Below are 15,053 nucleotides of genomic sequence, written 5' to 3'. Positions count from 1 at the left end.
ACCAATCCCTTTGGCAACCACACGAACCACTACTGAACCGCCGCCGCGAGCCAACTAATGATCAGTCCTTCGCTTCATCAAAGAAAGAAAAAACTAATCAGTCCTTCTGACACCAGAATCAATGGCACAATTGCTCAGCAAAGATAGTTTTTTTCTTGAGGAAAAGCAGCAAAGACAGTTGTTGGCATGAGTTCTGCACTTTTAATCATTCTGTTTGGTCAAGATTTTGTTTACTCATCTGCCTTTGGTCTTGTTTGGTCGCCTAGCCTAAGCTTGTTGGTCAATGCAAGCATGTTTGTGGGTGCCAGCCTTTCTCTAGCTAGCAAGCAAAGACGGATGCTGCATTCAGTATTCAGGTTTAGTTCAGAGATCGAGAGACCCTGACGTGTTCCGTCAGGCCACGGATGGTTGCTCTCCGCGACGCGGTTTCAGCGCTGGTTACTGTCAGTCGCCGCCGCCGCCGTCCGGCCTGGCATGTGAGGACGGGGAGGTCGCCGGACGGCTCACGCAACGCAGGTCGCCGCCGGGTGGATCTGCCTGCCGATGGAGGCAGGCAGCAGCGAGAGAGATCGACCAAGGACAACGTGCGGCCAGCAGGCCATGTGAAAAACGAGATGATGAGTGGTGCTGTGGTGGATCACATCCAAGGTTTTAAATCTCTGGCTTCAGCTGCTAGAGAAAGATTTAGCTAAATTTTTTTTTTACAATTTAGCTCTTAGCTGCCGCTACTGCTGGCCATAGTTCATTTTTAGCATAGATAGCTAAATATCTTATCCGGCTATTTGAAATATTGATCACTTCAAATTCAGATGTCTCCTGGCTAGATTAATTCTGACCAGTTTGTCCAGTTACAGTAGGGGAGTTTCCTAGAGATTGATCCCTTCATCCACTCATACAACATTCACACTCGTTTATCTGAAATTCCTGCGTTCCAAACACAGACAGGGAGGTGACATTCACTGAAAATGGTTTTACAGTGAAGTTTTTTTTCTTCTTCTGAACCAGTTTTTTCAGTGAAGTTACGGTTGCAGTTTGCAATGTTGCCATGGGACGACGTCCATTGGCGAGGCCGAGTCGATGGACTGGATTGAAACGTCCAGAAGGGAGGGGACACGGGAGAGCCTCAAAAGGTAAGGAATCTGGGGCAGGTGCCCACAGCGTACGCGACGGCGACGGCCGGCGCCTTTGTGCTGTTCGAACTAGCAAAGCTGCAGGAAGCATCCATCAAAGCAGGGACAGACAGGGTTCCTTAGCTTGCTGTTAGAGTCAGTAGAGGGCCCCAACAGCAGCCCAAGAACCGCGTCGCTGCTCTGAACAAACCAGGGAAAGATTGAAAGAACAGCGGTAGCGCCAAGCAGAAAGAACGCGGGGGGGGGGGGGGGGGGGGGGGGGGTGGCGGGCGGTCGGGGGGGCAGGCCATCGAGCCAACGAGCACAAGCTGGAGCCACTAGGAGGAGATGCAAAGGGAGAGGGGCACACATCTCTAACCTTTGATTTGTTCTCGGCTTTTGGGCAGAATAGATGGACAGGGACCCGGAAAGTTTCCGTCACTTCTTTTTTCTTTCTTTGTTGCAGAGGAGAAGGCGTTGCTTGGTGTCAAGTTGGCAGATTGTTAAAGGGATGGTGGAATGGAATTGCTTGGTCCGGCAGCCTCCCTTAGTGCTCAGGCAGTAATCATTTGGTCTGATTGGGAAGGGGAAAGAGGGGGTGCCACTTCGAATTGGTTCATCACGCGTAGCGTATACAGGATATTTTTTTTTTCTAATTTGCATCTATATGCGAGCGTCTGCGGATGCACTGTGTTTTGAAAAAAAAACTTCATGAATCAGCGAGAAATGCGGTGTGTCATTCTCCATCGACATTGGGATCAATATTTTTGACATCTGAAAATAAAGAGAAAATTTTGGTGGTTTCTGAGCTGCACGCACCGATTGGTTACACCAGAAATTCTTAGATGATGGGTCAAAACATTTTAATATGTGATTCATCATCATCGCACCAACTGCATTTTTGTCAAAGCAGCATCGTCTGCCTGCCAGTTGTAGGGCATGTAAAGGAGAAAATATGTCGCCCGGATTTGGTTCATCATGGTTTCGTCGGAGGAGAGAGCGAGCAATTATGAGAGGAATAGGAAACAAGTTAGTCCTAATAGTCAGGTAATTAACAAACAATCCAATTTTATTTCTTTTTTTAAAAAAAATATAGTTAGTAGGTAACTTGGACATTTATGCAACGTCATACTTTGATAATTTTTCCACGAAGATCACAATTAGTTTCACCATCCGCGATCATTGCACATGGCAGTCGCTCAGAAAATGGCGGGAAGTGAGACTTTCACCACGCACTCCTAGAAGTGCGCCTCAAGATTTGTCGTCCAAGCTTTCATCCTATCCCCGTAACACCCACAACCGAATCGGCGAGAAAACCATAGCATCCATCAATTCCTCGAAATCCATAAGAAGGAAATACCATTGGGGGACGAATGATTTCGGACCCACACATCATCTGATTATTATCCTCGCAACCAACCGCGTTGTTTTGTTTACAAACCACATCATCATTTGCATCGAAGGTGGTTACAAGGCTAGCTATAAACAAAATTTACGAAAATGACTCCGTACCAGCAAGTTTTTCCCCCCAGATAAACATACACTTGTTGAACCTCCAAAGAGTTCATAATAATCATATGCCCAATCATCATAACTAATCACATGACCCCTCCTGCACTACTGGCTAGGCTACTAGCCGTCCAAATCCCCCAAGATAAGGCCATCAGGTCGACCAAGACACCCATGAAAATGAACCAATCACAAAGCACCAAACTTTCCACCCAAAAGAATTCATTCAAAATTCAGCTGAAAACTAAACTACCACCTCATTACAAAAACAAAAGCTGAATTTAAATAACCAGTCGACCTTGCAGGCGGAACCCCAATTTTTTTAAAAAAAAATGAGAGAGAGAGAGAGAGAAAAGAATTCGAACGCGCATACACGAAGCCGAAAGCGTGTGCACGACTCCCCAAACAAGAACCGTCGCCTTGTATATAAACCCCCGATTCACCCGGCCGGCATCGTCAACACAATCAATCACACGGCTGCAAATCGCGAGAGAGAGCTTGGCAAATGGCAATGCACGGGATGAGGAGGAAGGCGTCGCCGGCGCCGTCGGCGGCGGCGGTGGTCCTGGCGCTGGTGCTGTTGGCGGCGGCGGCGGCGGTGTCCGGCCAGCCGCAGCCGGGGAATAAGCAGACGGCGGCGAACAACCCGCGGCTGCAGCGGGCGTACGTGGCGCTGCAGGCGCTGAAGCGCGCCATCACGGAGGACCCCAAGAACCTGACGCGCGGGTGGTGCGGCCCCGACGTGTGCGCCTACTTCGGCGTGTTCTGCGCGGCGGCGCCGGACGACCCGCACGCGCTCACCGTCGCCGGGCTGGACCTGAACCACGGCGACCTGGCGGGGACGTTCCCGGAGGAGCTCGGGATGCTGTCGGACCTCGCGCTGCTGCACCTCAACTCCAACCGCTTCGCCGGCGGGCTGCCGGAGTCGCTGCCCAAGCTGCACCTCCTCCATGAGCTGGACATCAGCAACAACCGCCTCTCCGGCGGGTTCCCGCAGCACATCCTGTGCCTGCCCAACGTCAAGTACGTCGACATCCGGTTCAACAACTTCTGCGGGCCCGTGCCGCCGGCCATCTTCGACAAGCCGCTCGACGCGCTCTTCCTCAACGACAACCACTTCGACTTCGAGCTGCCGGAGAACTTCGGCAACTCGCCGGCGTCGGTCGTCGTGCTCGCCAACCTGCGCCTGCGCGGCTGCATCCCGCAGAGCGTCGGCCGCATGGCCGGCACGCTCAACGAGCTCGTCATCCTCAACGCCGGCCTCCGCTCCTGCATCCCGCAGGAGGTCGGCTGGCTCCGCGAGCTCACCGTGCTGGACCTCAGCTTTAACCAGCTCCAGGGCATGCTGCCGGAGTCCATGGCCGGCATGCACAAGCTCGAGCAGCTCGACGTCGCGCACAACGAGCTCTGGGGGCACATCCCGGAGGGCATCTGCGCGCTGCCCAGCCTCCGCAACTTCACCTACTCGTACAACTACTTCTGCACCGAGCCGCAGCGCTGCCTCGACATCCGCCGCATCGACGACCGCCAGAACTGCATCGCCGGCCGCCCCGACCAGCGCCCCGGCGACCAGTGCCTCGCCTTCCTTCACCGCCCGCCGCCGCGCTGCGACGAACACGGCTGCTTCGGCCCGCCGCACTACTAGGCGGCCGGCCACCTCGATCGCGCGCGGCCGGTGGGAGGGAGGGAGGGAGGGCGAGAGACGTACAGCTGGCGCCGGCCGGCCGCGCCGCGGCGGCCCGCCGCGACCGCGACTTGTAAAATCCGTTGCATGGTGATGGGATGTGAGTGGAGGGAGACCGAAAGGGTAAAATTGGTTGGTAAACAGAAACGATCGTATATACCTGTAATTTTTCTTCTTCTTCTTTTCTCTTTCTTTTCACAGGAGTGGTATTGGAGTATATGTTGGAATTGTAGAGAGGAGACATGATAGTGCATTGATTTTACAGTGTTAATTTAATTACCCACTGACCAGTAATAATAATCTCTGTACTTGTTCCTCATACAAAAACTACTTCTAAAAATTTCTTCACTTTCTGCCTTGGCTTGGAAGGGAGCATACCATGATGCCACAACCACCAAATCAACCAGTCCATGGCTAAAAAAGTTGAGAAAGGTGCTAGCAAGAACAAGCATTATTTTCCAACAATATCATCAACTAAACAAAGTAGGAATAATCCAGGTCAGGGCCACCATGCAAATGGAGAGAGAGAGAGAGAGAGAGAGAGAGAGAGAGAGAGAGAGAGAGAGAGAGAGGGAGGGAGGGAGGGAGGAATGAGTGGCCTGCACATCCTGATTAGGATGGGGTCAAACAAGGACTGCTGGTATTAAATAAAAGCTGAAGATGCCCATCCATCCATGGCCTCCAGCTGCAAAGAGGAGAACTTCCAACCTTCCTCCCTCCACATGTGCACATCACCCTGGCTGGCTCCAGCTTACATACACTGGTACACTTCATTCAGATTACTGTTCAACTGCTGCATATTTAGATGCCAATGTCCTTGTCACACACACCACCCACCAGCCCAGCCTGATAAATAAAACAGGACACATATTTACATATATTATATATATGGACACTTATAAAAAAGATTAAAGAAAAATGTAGAGAAATTTATGCAACTGCAGCACCACTACTTTCAGCTCTTAGGGTTTATTTATAGTCTATAGATAAGTGCCCAACGTAACACGGCGGCGGGGGTGAGACGGTTTCCGGCGACGGCGACCCACCGACGGCGACGGCGCTGAAGGGGAGATCCTGACGGCAACGTGCATGGGCATGCAGGGGGGCCGGCGGGGTGACGATGAGGATTGAGTAAGAAGGTTCAGAGCGGTTGCCGTCTGAATTTGCTGAAGTCCGGGCGGCCGGCCGGTTGCGCGACAGGCTGGCGGGAATCAACTTGGGGCGAGGACTGGGACAAACGGTGAGGCCGTTGGGGCGAGGAAGAAGACGAGGCCGTGACCCATGAGGGTGACCAGCTCTGATGAGCGTCGCAAGCAAACGTTTGCTCTCTCTCTCTCTCTCTCTGCCCCTGGGGCCGCCACGCCATCATGCATCTTTCTTGGACGTGTTGGTACTTGTTGCCTTGTGTTGTGTCATGCCTAACTGCCTGCTACTTGACATTAAACAAGATGCCAAGTCAGGATGATGGATCACTGTTGGCACCCGTCCTGTTTTGAGCCATCAGTTTTGGCAGGTAGAGAGGGGAGGTGCCTGCACAATCATCTTTATCCTATATAATATATATACAAATATCTCTATATCTTTATCATACAGGATATATATGCGTGTCTTTATATATTTATGTGCATGGCTTTAGTCGCTGTGGTATCCAATCATGCAAGGCAGACAGGCTAGCAGGTAGGCCTAATGCACTGCTAATTGGCAGAGGCATGATACAGGGAGGGAAGACAACAAGGGGGTACGACTTGCCCGCCCAAGGGGACTGACAATGGCCTATCAGCAACTCCAACCCACAACTCTTCAGACACATCGCAGCCCTTCAGCAGACATGTACTGATGGTTGGTGCCCTTGCAAGTTCTTTCTTCAACTATCATCTGCCATTTGGTAACCTTTCTATAAATGTTGGTTGCATTCCATTGGAGATGCATAATTGGGAGGCAGGCTTCCAGCAACCCCCACTAAGCTGGGTGCTCTGAATTTCCATGGACCATGGATGCAGATGCAGGCAGTGCAGCAGGTGTAACTCTGGAGGTACCAGTTCAGGAAGTGGGAGCCTGACATCTCAACGCCCGTTGCAACTATTCTGAAGACAGTTCAGGACATCTCAACGCCCATCTGTTCAGCCTGGGCATGCATAGCTTTATACAGCAATGGGACTAGGAAGGCACATGCTTGCAGGAAAGAGATACATGACCAACCTCAAACACTGCCTAGGCTGAACAGATGTCGCGCTCATACATGAGCTGTCGGATGAAGAGCTCATTTTTGTACAGCAGTAGTGGTTGGCTTCGGACTTGAGAGTTTGCGACGAGAAACATGGAATGGAATTGTGGAACCTCCTCAAGAGGTGATTTATAGTGTTACTACAATTCAATAAAAATAACAGCTACAAGACACAGCATCTTACATACAGATTATTGAGAGGCTACGTATTTTACAAATACAGATCACTGCATCTTAAATCTAACTTACTATTCTCTAACAGTACCTCGAGCCTTGCTACAGGCGTAGGATGTGAGGCACATATTCTGACTACAAGTCGGTCCCATAGTCGACTTCACAGCTTTAAGATGGTCCTGGTTCAGCGGACAGGAATACGAATGAGGTGCTGTCATGATTTCAAGATAACTCAAGTCATGTCTAGTGCTATCTACACAGGCAAAAACAGTGCTTACCTAAAACGAGAGGCGATGCGTTGAATGTGTTATCGGTATCGTTCATTGCAGAACCACTGTTTGACTCTCCCATAAGTGATGGAAATGAGGGAATTGACTTCAATATTAATTTCCTACCACCTTTCCGGTTCGGGGAAATACTGAGCGCATTATGTGGCGGCGAGACTCGTTTTCCGTTGGGTGAAGTAGTCTTGACACAGTTGTTAGGAGAATCAGCTTCTTTTAGAATATCTGGCATCCCCTCATCGATAGCACTACCAGCAACCTTGGATGATTTACAAGACTGCAATGTTGCAGTAGCTTTTGAAGCAGACGAACGGTAGTTCCCACTGCGAGCTTTCGAAGGTCTTGGTGGCTTTGCACTTGAGAAATTTGGCAGTTTAAGCAGAGAACTGGAAGAGATTACTCAGTTACTACTTAATAGAATGCAGAAGCAAAGATATGAAGCTTGTTCAAGGAAATGAATATGTAATAAGCAAACCTGGAAAGATCAAAAGGAGGTGTTATTGGAACAAGATCAAGGAGGGGATGATCTTCGTTCTGTACATTTGCCTTTTGTTGATCATTCTCCTTCTCTTTTCCACAATTCTCTGTTTGTTCACCTTCTTGTTTGATTTCTTCAATGAGTTCACTGTCAGCTGATGCAGCACGTGATGACAAAACATTGATATTTAGAGGAATAACTTAAAAACATGGTGCATTGTTCATTTCAGGATTCAGAATGTTATGGTTGTGTTGGGTAATCTATATTCAGGATTTAGAATGGTACGGTTGTGAGATGAAATAAGCAAACGTAGCATGTATCCAGCCTCCAGGAAACAACAGTTGATTATTCAGAAAAGTGGAACGACTAAAGACCGCAAAGACAAGAATGCTCTCTCAATCAGATGTGCTTTTATTTTATGTCAAAAACACCCATACAGTCATGGCAGAACTATTTTTGCACGTTCACGTTTGAGTTTTTCAACTGAACTCATTATGTCACCATTTGAAGGAACAGAACTAGCAAAACAATTCGAATGTCCGACTTATAAATTACAGTGGTGACCTATTAAACAAAGAACCATAAGCAAGGTTATCGAATACTTTTATTGTGGTTCAGTACGCAGGAATACTTTTTAGCAGGAAACAACAGCATTTGTGCAGGATTCCAGAAAAATTGTTTTTGAGTCTGAAAAAGGAACAAGTATAGCACGATTGTGCAAGCTACAAAAGTGCTTACCATCTCTTCTGCCGAAAGTGTTTTTGCAACTCTCACATCTGCAGTTGCTAGAGCATCCAACTCCTCCCTTTTATTCAATCAAACATTAAAGGCATAAGTAACTTGCACCACGTACAATTTCAAATAGCAACATCTGCAATACAAGTTTCCAGAGCAACTTTAAGTACCTGATAGCATTCACAATATTTCTTGAGACAGCTTGACTTCTTGCAATTGCATCCTCTCTTGTGACGAGCTGAGGCTGGAGTGCTGTTAGGATCTTCCTGCAATATATTATAGAACTTAAAACATCATGTGTTTGCGAGTAATGACTAACAGAAGTTTTATCTGAATATCCAACAGAACACCTACCCCAGTTTCTGGACCAGCGTCAGACATACGAATCACTTTTGGAGCAAATGCTAGGGGATTACGAAACTCTATCTGCTTCCGAGTGGAGAGAACAATTTCCTCGTGTATAGGTTTGTTCAAACATCCTTGACACGAACAAGGTTCAGAGCAGTAAACACCAGCAGCAAAACACTCACAATACCTGCACATGACAACAATGAACAAAAAACTATTAGAATAATGTAATATACATTCACTTTACACAGAGTAATTCCTTCAAATTACAAGCCCAAACATTTCAGAAGGAGCTCCTTCATGTAACTGGGTTCACATAATGTTACTAATGTGTCAAGAACACATACAGTTTCAGACACTTTGACTTCTTACAGCTGCACCGCTTGCATGCCTCACCATCATCACCATTATCTGTTTTACGTCTGCAGTTCAACCATACAGTTATCTGTTGAGTGTACTGAAACAGAGTAGTAATCATCTTGCAACCATCCAAAAGAAATCAGAAGCGCAAACAAACCTCTTCTTTTGAGGACTGACACTTTGACTTGAAACATGATCATTTACAGGAAAACCTCCAGCTGAACAATCATCCATGGGAAATTCTAACAGCTCACCACCAGAGTTTGGAAAATTCTCTCCTGCAGAGAGAAACTTGCCATGCACATCCTTTTCTGCCAACGATGGACGCAAACCAGAAGCCATATGATCCTGACTGGCCATTTTTCCTTTTGGTGTTAATGCAAGGGCATTTAAATGTAGACCTATACCACGCAATCCACGTGGCTGGGTTTGTACATGACTTTTGCCTTTACATGTTGAGACAGAGAGACTCTCAACAGTCTCTTTCTGCACAACAGTATTTGAAAACCCAGCTGCCTCAAAGACCAGGCAGCGTCTTCGTATGCCACGTTGTTGGCTCTCCACCTGAACATGTCAACAGGAAGAAAACAAATGAGATGGCATTATGGTAACACAGATATCTCTAACAGGTCAAGTTACAGGACCGTATGGAGATACAGTACTAAGGAGCATGGGCAACAATTTTTTTAAATAGACATGGGCAACATTTTAATAGCACATGAAAATGGTAGGTCAAGATACTGTGTGCTATTACCTTGTAGTCTAATGGAATACATCCATTCGGTTCATAAATGTTATCCTGAATTTCTTCTGTTGAGATGGTTTGTTGACCATCCTGAAATATTTGAGGATTTTCTGTCTGATCTTCTCCCATCACGAGTTCTTGATAGTATACTTGACCAGATGCACTAGGATGTGCCCTGCCTGAGATTTCACTGTCTCCTGTAAGTTTCGACAGCAAGTATCCACAAGATTCTGCATTTTTAGCTGCCAGATGCATTCCTCTGTGATGGTCATCCATCGTGGAGTCGAAGGCCAAAAGCTCACCTGAGGTTGTGGAGATTAAGTCCGACCATTCACATCCCAAGACGTCATCACTGTCATTCACAGGCTGGCCACCATCCAGGAGCTGGATTTCAGTGGAAAACAAGCATTTCCTTTTCTCCACTGTATTTTTTACGGCCTGGACAGCGTCTAGTTTCCGACACTTGTCCTGCTTAAGGTCTGATCTGACACCATGGCAAGGTGTGGTGTTATGGTCTGGACTGCCATTATCGAATTGAGCAGGCTGAGCCAAATCGCATGGCCCAGTGGGAGGATCAGCCACATCTGAACATGTAACTGTGTGGGTTTCTTGGGTAATAGTGCTAGTGCAGGCAAACAACCTGACAGCATTTGAAGACCTGGCTGGCTTGTTTGTTTTGCTGCCACCAGCACTGGCCTCACTTTCAGAAATTTCACCGAGAGAGCTCCTGCAAAGGGCGAAAATCCAGCATCAGAATCACCTTATTCTGTGCCCAGTGTAAGTTTTTTTTTCCCGCATAATAACACAAGCATAGATGCCTGAAAGGAAGGTGCCTGGAACTTACTTTGCGAGCCTTGTTTCCTTGTGCACATTGTCGTGCGGGGAAGTGAAGATGGAGGAAATGGAGGTTATGTTGATGGACTGGTATCCCTGGAGGCTGTTCGCGTTGTAAGCCGACTTGAGAGGCTCAATGGGAGACAGGTTGTTGATGAAGCTGAACACCGGCGAGTCCTGCACCAAGAAAGTAGCAAAATATTTACTGGGTTATGAGCATCGAGCAGCGGTAGAAACGGAGCAAACCAACAAGGCGCCAAATTTCTTCTAGTGCCCTGGTTTCACGCACGGATAAGAAAATAGAGAGATTCCCTGGGTGCAGAATAACTTGCACTTGCATATTCATCCATTCAGCAGAAGAGAAGCTCCGGTACAATATCAGTTGTTAATTACGACTGAACCACACATGCTGCTTGAGGAAGGCAGGAACCATGTGCGAAAAAATGTGCTCTAATAAAACGGGATACAAGTAACTGCAGTAATCAATAGAGAAAAATCTCGGGAAAAGCCTCGCGCGGAATGGATCTGGCCCTGCAGAAGGCTGGCAGTTTTGGAGGGAGGCCGTAGGTATATTCGCAGGGATCTACTAGCTGCGGCGGCCTGCCGAGGCCCTGAATACTGAAGTGAGTGACACGACGCGAGCAGAGGCGCCTGTGGCCGGGGGCAGGCGGGCAGATCTGGAGCGGGACGCGCGCGCGCTCCACGGCTCTCGCGGCCCAGCGTGCGCGCGGGGTCGCTGAGGAACCGCCGCTGCAGAGGACGCACGCAGTGGGGAGTTGGTAGCAGCCGCAGGAGGAAGAGCGGCGGCCGAGCATGGGGTTGCTTGCTTGATGCTTAGTACCGAGCAGGGGAGGGAAGAAGGGGGAAAAAACGCAAATTTGTGCGCGAGAAGGGCGGTTCCCGGCGAGGTCGGAGAAGTCCCCCCAGCGGCAAAGCGCCCAGCTTTGCTGACGCGCGGCACGGACCGCGAGCCAGCGCGGCCGAATCGGCGGCGGAAGCGTCCTGCGCGCTGCGCGGAGGCGGTTGGGGCTCGGTCTCGCCCTCCGCGGGAAGCCCGGAGGGCGAGCCCCGGCCCAGGGAGGGTAGAGGCCGGAGCAGCGGGGAGGGAGTTGGGGGGGTGCTCCCCTGACCCCCGTCCGAGGAGGCAGGGCAGCCATGCAGCGGAGGAGGAAAAGGCGGAGAAACGGGTGGGAGGAGGAGGATGCGGGTGGTCACCTCGGCGCGCGAGGCCGGCGGCTGCTGCGCGGCGGCGCGGTCGGGCGTGTCCATCTCCGGCGCCGCTGCTCTACCCGCTGACCCGCTGCGGTGCGGCGATGTGTCCGAGCGGAAGCGGCGAGGCGAGGGAGGGAGGGGGGACAGCAGGGCGCCGTGTCGCGGTGTCCGTTTCTATAGCGAGAGGAGGGCCGGTGGGGGCGCCACGCCGCGCGCGGAGACGACGGGTGTGGGCCCGGGGGCAATTTTTTCAAGCAGCGCGAGGGCGGGAAACCGGGGGGAGCGCCTCCCTTCTTTTCGCCCTCCGGTCTTCATTGTCTTTTTATTTAGGAGTATTTATTTGTTTCCTCGTCCTTGCCCTGGCCGTAGCCTCGCTTGTCTTGTCCCGGGTGCCAGGCGCCAACCGCCGAGCGCGGCCTCATCCGCTTTCCCATCCGGGTGGCGTCTCCGCCACGCGGCACCCGGCCTCCGTTCCTTCCTCCGGCCCTAAAAGTGGGCCCTCCGCTCGTCGCTCTCCTGACAGTGGGCCGCGCGTCGTTGCCCTGCATGGCTTTACTGTTACCTGGAGCGTCTGAGCGGAGTAGTTACTGTTACCGGTGGCGGAACGTGAGGCACGTGGAAGGAGGGGGCTAATTAGTGCTAGTAAGCTAAGCTACAGATGGATAACTATGTTAAAATATTATATCTTAGAAAAAATTCATTGGCCAAGGGGGGCCCACTATCCAAGGGTCCGCAAGTGACTGCTACCCGCATTGATAACGACCCCGCGCCCGCGGTGAGGGAGCTGAAAACCAGCCTACTAACCGCTCCCGCGCTGGCGCGGCCGCGGTAATTCCTTTCCAATCCGGCGGAGCGTCCGGCGCTAAGCACGTTCAAACCGTCGTCCCAGCTCCCAAGCGCGCGCTCCACGCGATAGGTAGGCACCCTTATCCCGCTGGCTCATGGGCCCCGCCGCCAGTCTTCCGATTTGATTAATTACCCGGCGCTGCGTGCCTACCAGCCGTCCTGGGCACGGCGTGTGGGGTGGCCACCCACCGCCGGCACCGGCACTTACTCTGCGCGCGATCCGCCTCGTGATCCGCGGTGAAGGACGACGCGGCCGCTGGCTCGCACGGGCTGATTACATGACGGCAGCGGCGGCGGAGGACACCTGCCTGACGACCTGGCTGGCCGGGCTCGCCGGCGGCGGTTAAGCCCTGGAGCCATTGAGCATCACACGCCGCCGCCGCTGCTGCCAGGCTCCGGGACGTTGTCAATTACCAGAACACTAGTAACCGAGACACTGGCTTTCTTTAGGGCACCATTCGACTAGTGCAGCGCGCTACCGGAAAATCGCGTGGCTTCCTTTATCCACATGACGCCATCGAAAGACCGCCGTGCCCTCCGTACATCTTCGAAGCTTCTCCTCCCCCGGACAGGCCTAGCGCGCCTAGTAGGCCTGCAGGCAGGCAGCACAGGCGCCGGACCCGGACGTGGCTGAAGTCTTTTCCCCCGGCCGGCCGCCAGTTTAAATTTTCTGGCTCTCCCGCGCCGCCAGGAACCATCGATGCGCAGACGCGCTGGCTGCTCCTGCCTCTCTGCACTGCAGAGCGGTTGTCAGGGCCTGCAGCATAGCCCCGTAGGGGATCCACTGCAGCAGCGGGCGGGGGCGTACATCACGTGACGGTGCGGTAGTAGGAGTTACTGGCCGGTACTAGACGACCGTAACGTACTGTCCTGCATGGCTGCATGCCGTGGATCGACGGGGTCAGAACGCGTGCGTACGAATGATTAACCTGCTGCTGCTGGAGTACTAGCGGTACGCACGCACGCAGCAGCTAGGAGGGAAGAACGAGAGGTACCCGCCCGCACCGGCGTAGAATAATGGAGAAGCACCTAGCACCTAGCGGTATAAATAAGAGCATCTTGATGGTCTATTTTTCTCTGATAAACTAATAATATTGGAAAAAATATACTCTAATAGTTTCTCAAAGTCCCTCTCTTTTCCCTAATAATTTGGATTCTCTCAATATTTTACCCCAATTGTCCTCAAATAAAGGAAGAATTTTGACTCTCCCAATATATTAGTTGTATTGGGATAAGGTTATTGGGAACTGTAAAAGCATCTCTTCCAATAATCTATAAAGATAGTATAGTATTGAAATATCTCAATACTGTATTATTATATTATTGGAAGGTATATTATTGGAAGGTATTTATTGGGAACGGCTGGAGACGCTCAGAGTACATACTCCGTTACCACTGGTGGCAGTCGGTAATAGTGCACTTGCGCAGCCTCGGATCCAAGTTTCATTCTACTACGGAGCCGTACGTGCGCACACGACGGCTAAGGGCAGGCCCGACTACTCCAGGTTGGGTTGCGTCATCGTTGGGCCACGTGGACCGGCCGTCGGATGCATGCCTCGCGGAGGAGAGCTAGACCGAGACCGAGAAAGCAAGCTAGGGATCGGATCGGAAATGACGGCTTCATTCAGAGGTGTTTTATTTAGCCTCTACCACCATGCATGACCTTAATGGTCCTTTGGCTTAACTTGCAATGGGAGGGAGGATCGAGGGAGAAGATGCAGGAGTGAGCAGCGTGTGCCGTGCTCCCCGGACAATTTGCCTGCCTGCCTGCCTTGCGCCTCGCTGCTTGTTAGTCCTGTGCTGCCAAAACAAAGTCAGCGCAAGTCGGGGCTCGCGTGGACCATTTGACTCTTGACCACGATCGACCAGTGGCGCCAAAACTGCCAAGGTGAAAGGAGGGAGAGCAGAGCACGAGACAGAGACAACCAGGAAAGGAAGGCTGGAAGAGGGGGAGAAAAGAAAGAAGCAGAAAAGAGAAAAGGCGGCCCAGGGAGGGCATCGGGCATTGGCCTGTCTAGTGTCTACTCCCCTCCCCGTCCACCGGAGCGCGAAGCGAGGAAGGAGATGGTCTCGCGCGAGACCTTTGTCTGTCCCCGTCTCCTCTCCACCACTGCAGCCCGACAGTCCCCACTCCCCAGCCCGCGCGCGCGCACTTCCACGCGCTGCAGCACCTGCTCTGCCCCCCGCTGCCTGCCAGCGGGGAATACAAAACCGCTCGATAATTGTGATTATCGGTGAAATTTATCGTTACCGATGCTAGCTGAGAACGTAAACCGACTGAAATTTTGCTAGATTTCAATGGAAAATTCAAAAATTTGAAAAGATTTATAAAAAGTAGAGAACTTATTTTTATAAAAAACTAGACCTTCTCTTGATTCCAGAATGTTGTCACATATTAAAAGCAACAATTGTTTGCTTAGGGAAATTTTTTTTATCTAACTACCCGTTACGATCTACTAACCCGTTAACCCTTCCACCACACTGTGGCCTCACGAGGACCACAGTCACTCT

At 50.8% G+C, this 15,053-nt stretch overlaps 2 protein-coding genes and 1 long non-coding RNA gene across 3 annotated transcripts; 2 read left to right on the top strand and 1 right to left on the bottom strand.

Annotated features, from left to right (window-relative positions):
• Positions 1 to 2,592: 2,592 nt before the first annotated feature.
• LOC112883226 (leucine-rich repeat extensin-like protein 6) lies at positions 2,593 to 4,596 on the top strand. Its single transcript, XM_025948497.1, has one exon. The coding sequence runs from the start codon at positions 3,124 to 3,126 to the stop codon at positions 4,261 to 4,263; it is 1,140 nt and encodes a 379-aa protein (XP_025804282.1). The 5' UTR covers positions 2,593 to 3,123; the 3' UTR covers positions 4,264 to 4,596.
• A 1,316-nt stretch (positions 4,597 to 5,912) lies between these two features.
• On the top strand, positions 5,913 to 6,666 carry LOC112879532. Its single transcript, XR_003226093.1, has 2 exons — positions 5,913 to 6,141; positions 6,303 to 6,666. It is a non-coding gene; the product is annotated as an uncharacterized LOC112879532 (long non-coding RNA).
• Positions 6,605 to 11,768, bottom strand: LOC112879531 (protein tesmin/TSO1-like CXC 2). Its single transcript, XM_025943809.1, has 11 exons — positions 11,700 to 11,768; positions 10,495 to 10,661; positions 9,660 to 10,377; positions 9,063 to 9,469; positions 8,893 to 8,967; positions 8,552 to 8,732; positions 8,368 to 8,463; positions 8,201 to 8,267; positions 7,460 to 7,616; positions 6,979 to 7,370; positions 6,605 to 6,879 (listed from the first exon to the last, which is right to left on the bottom strand). The coding sequence occupies exons 1-11, from the start codon at positions 11,751 to 11,753 to the stop codon at positions 6,869 to 6,871; spliced, it is 2,325 nt and encodes a 774-aa protein (XP_025799594.1). The 5' UTR covers positions 11,754 to 11,768; the 3' UTR covers positions 6,605 to 6,868.
• Between the last annotated feature and the right edge of the window lie 3,285 nt (positions 11,769 to 15,053).

This window comes from Panicum hallii, chromosome 2 (assembly GCF_002211085.1).
Source record: "Panicum hallii strain FIL2 chromosome 2, PHallii_v3.1, whole genome shotgun sequence".
NCBI classification, from domain to species: Eukaryota; Viridiplantae; Streptophyta; class Magnoliopsida; order Poales; family Poaceae; genus Panicum; species Panicum hallii.
This window is presented reverse-complemented; position numbering and strand designations above follow the sequence as displayed.

Coding starts and splice junctions, on each gene's coding strand:
- LOC112883226 (XM_025948497.1), top strand. CDS start 3,124: ATGGCAATGCACGGGATGAGGAGGAAGGCGTCGCCGGCGCCGTCGGCG.
- LOC112879531 (XM_025943809.1), bottom strand. CDS start 11,753: ATGGACACGCCCGACCGCGCCGCCGCGCAGCAGCCGCCGGCCTCGCGC. Junction 8,968..9,062: donor GTCAGTCCTCAAAAGAAGAG/GTTTGTTTGCGC, acceptor GTTGAACTGCAG/ACGTAAAACAGATAATGGTG. Junction 8,268..8,367: donor AATATTGTGAATGCTATCAG/GTACTTAAAGTT, acceptor ATTGAATAAAAG/GGAGGAGTTGGATGCTCTAG.